Genomic DNA, 2,500 nt, shown 5'->3' with positions numbered 1-2,500 from the left:
CAAGAGATAAGAAACAATATTTGTAAAACGGAGATCACTGAGTTACTTCAAAGTGAATGCAATGTGGCCGCTGTGTAATTAAAATAAAGTGACAAACATTGTGGGCGAAAAGAAAGTGACATCATTAAAGGCGAAACTGTGTTGGATGTGATGGACCGAAAAAAATGTCAGTACAACACACATAAATGGCGTGAATGTAGGAGCGCAAAGCCTCAATGAATGACAAAAAAATACATCCAGCCCGTTTGAATAAAGTAAAATCATAGAAAAGTATAAATCATTATAAAAAAGAGCATAGGAACAATCACTTTCTGAACAAACAGTGTCAATCCGATCACAGTTTATATCATATAAATAATACAAAATCTCAGAAAAAAAAATAAAGATGCATCACAGTAAACCACAAGGAACCAATAAATACGGTTATTTGGCCAACATAAAATGTATATGCAAATGTGGCAAAAATAACAGAGTACCAGTAGGAATCTAAAGTCATCTACAAATCGAAAAGGCACACAGTGTGAGACTCTGACACACACAGACTGCAAGCAACAAGGTGACAGCAAATCTCTAGAGACCGCCGGCCTAAATGACAGTCACATACGTATGTCAAACGTTGGCTAAAATATTTATTAATAAAACCAAAAAGAAAAAAAGATTGTTAATGAACAACTCAATGAAATGACATTTATAAAAGAGCATCTCGACGAAATAAAGTGGGTCGTGATGATACAAGAAGACCGATGAAAAATAAACAAATACACTTAATGAGGAGTGGGACTCTTGTTCTGAAAGTTACCATAGCTACATTTATGAATCCGTATTAACACGTGATCATATTGTCCATGAGATACCCAGCAACCCAACTATAAATTAAAACTGCTAATAGTACGTGAGTTCCCAGACGAGACTAAACAAGGACCGAAATTACGAAAATGGATTGGACAAGAAATCCACGAAAGAAATAACTCTGCACTGGAATCGCCTAATTCAAAATGCAGTTCTACCATTTAAAAAATATTGATATTTCGATCAGCTACCACGACAAAAGAAAAATAATCAGGCCGATAACAAAACTTATATCACTGACTGTAATAATATCGGGCCTTACTACAGACTTTCTAATACAGGTGACTTTCCTATAATATAAATTCAGTCAAATGCTTACAAGACTAAAGATACACAAACCGTGTGGAAAGACTAGATTTTAAAATAAAACGTAAAGAATTCAACACTTTTGTCACTTTAGGTGAAATCTTGTATGAATGACCTTGATTAATATCCCGCAAATGGCACGAGAAACAGAGACAAAAAGACAGATAGAGAGAGAGAGAGAGAAGAAAGGAGGGGGGACCAAAGCCTACGTAGGATGCAAAGACTCAGTTACGGGAAAAGCGTTACACCGTTAACCCCTTTTTAGTAGGAAATGTGGCCACAATTGCCTTGTTGACTGGACATCTCTCATTACCAACCCTTTGTTCACCATCCTACCCCCTTCCTTTGTAAGCCTTCACTATTTTCTTCTCCCTTTCCGTCCCTAAGCTGCATCGCATTTTATCCCTTCTTTGCCGTGGTCTAACATTGCTTTGCATATGGGCACAGAACTTGTCTCAGCTTAGATCCATTCTGGCGGTGCTATTTCTCATCCTAACGGTACAATAGTGTCGGTAACAAATAGTAATACAACTATTTTTTTAAAGAGAGAAAAGATGTGTATGATATTTGTATGGGCATTCCAATCTTATGAGAAAGGAAGGAATAAGTATAATGAATTGCTGATATAAGTGAACAATGAAAAATATGTTTGAGTTTATCCTTTCATTATTACGTTTTCTGTTATTAACTTTAATATACAGGGGTAACTTTTAAAAATATGTTATGGAGTGACAATCTGGTGAGATTTGAAGAAAAGGGAATCAAGAATGAATAAACAAACAGAAGCATCTGAGAAAAATGAGACCGAGAGAATGAAAATGTATTACATGTTTGTAATATAAACTTACATCATAAAATAGACAAAGAAACCGTAATAAATGATAAGACAAAACTGAGCAACGATCTCCCGTCTTGAAACCTAAGAGTCTTCATCCACAATCTAGATAGATAATTTAAATATATACAGATCACATTAAAATACACTATATGGTAAAAGAGGCACCTTTCCATTTTCTCATTAAGTTCTCCATTTTCTATTCACCACTCATTTTTTTTTCTTAAAATTTGACCATTCATATTCTAATGATGTATATCATCATATCTTTCTTAGAAACTCCTTCATATCCGTCTCAGTTCCTATTCACTTTCATTCGAATATTTATCGCATTTTCTTTCATTTCTTCCTTCGCTTACAACCAATTCTCCTCCCATTCTCTTTAACACTTCACTCCCACATCCTGTCTTTCAAATCACCACTCTACTTTCCTTCGAATTTTTCCTCAGTACTTCCATCCTTCATCTTTTATCCACTCCTCCAATTGCTTGACTTCCTCTTTCGCTTCAA

At 35.1% G+C, this 2,500-nt stretch overlaps 1 protein-coding gene across 1 annotated transcript in view; it reads right to left on the bottom strand.

The window, feature by feature from the left end:
* Positions 1–2,500, bottom strand: part of LOC113808323 (uncharacterized) — a 35,822-nt gene that overhangs the window by 84 nt on the left and 33,238 nt on the right. The window contains exon 5 of the mRNA XM_027359703.2: positions 1–2,500. This exon is cut by the window's left edge and continues 84 nt beyond it; it is cut by the window's right edge and continues 79 nt beyond it. Within this exon, the coding sequence (XP_027215504.2) occupies positions 2,436–2,500 (65 nt within the window). The 3' untranslated portion in view covers positions 1–2,435.

The sequence above is a fragment of the Penaeus vannamei genome, chromosome 14 (assembly GCF_042767895.1).
Source record: "Penaeus vannamei isolate JL-2024 chromosome 14, ASM4276789v1, whole genome shotgun sequence".
Classification (NCBI taxonomy): Eukaryota; Metazoa; Arthropoda; class Malacostraca; order Decapoda; family Penaeidae; genus Penaeus; species Penaeus vannamei.
This window is presented reverse-complemented; position numbering and strand designations above follow the sequence as displayed.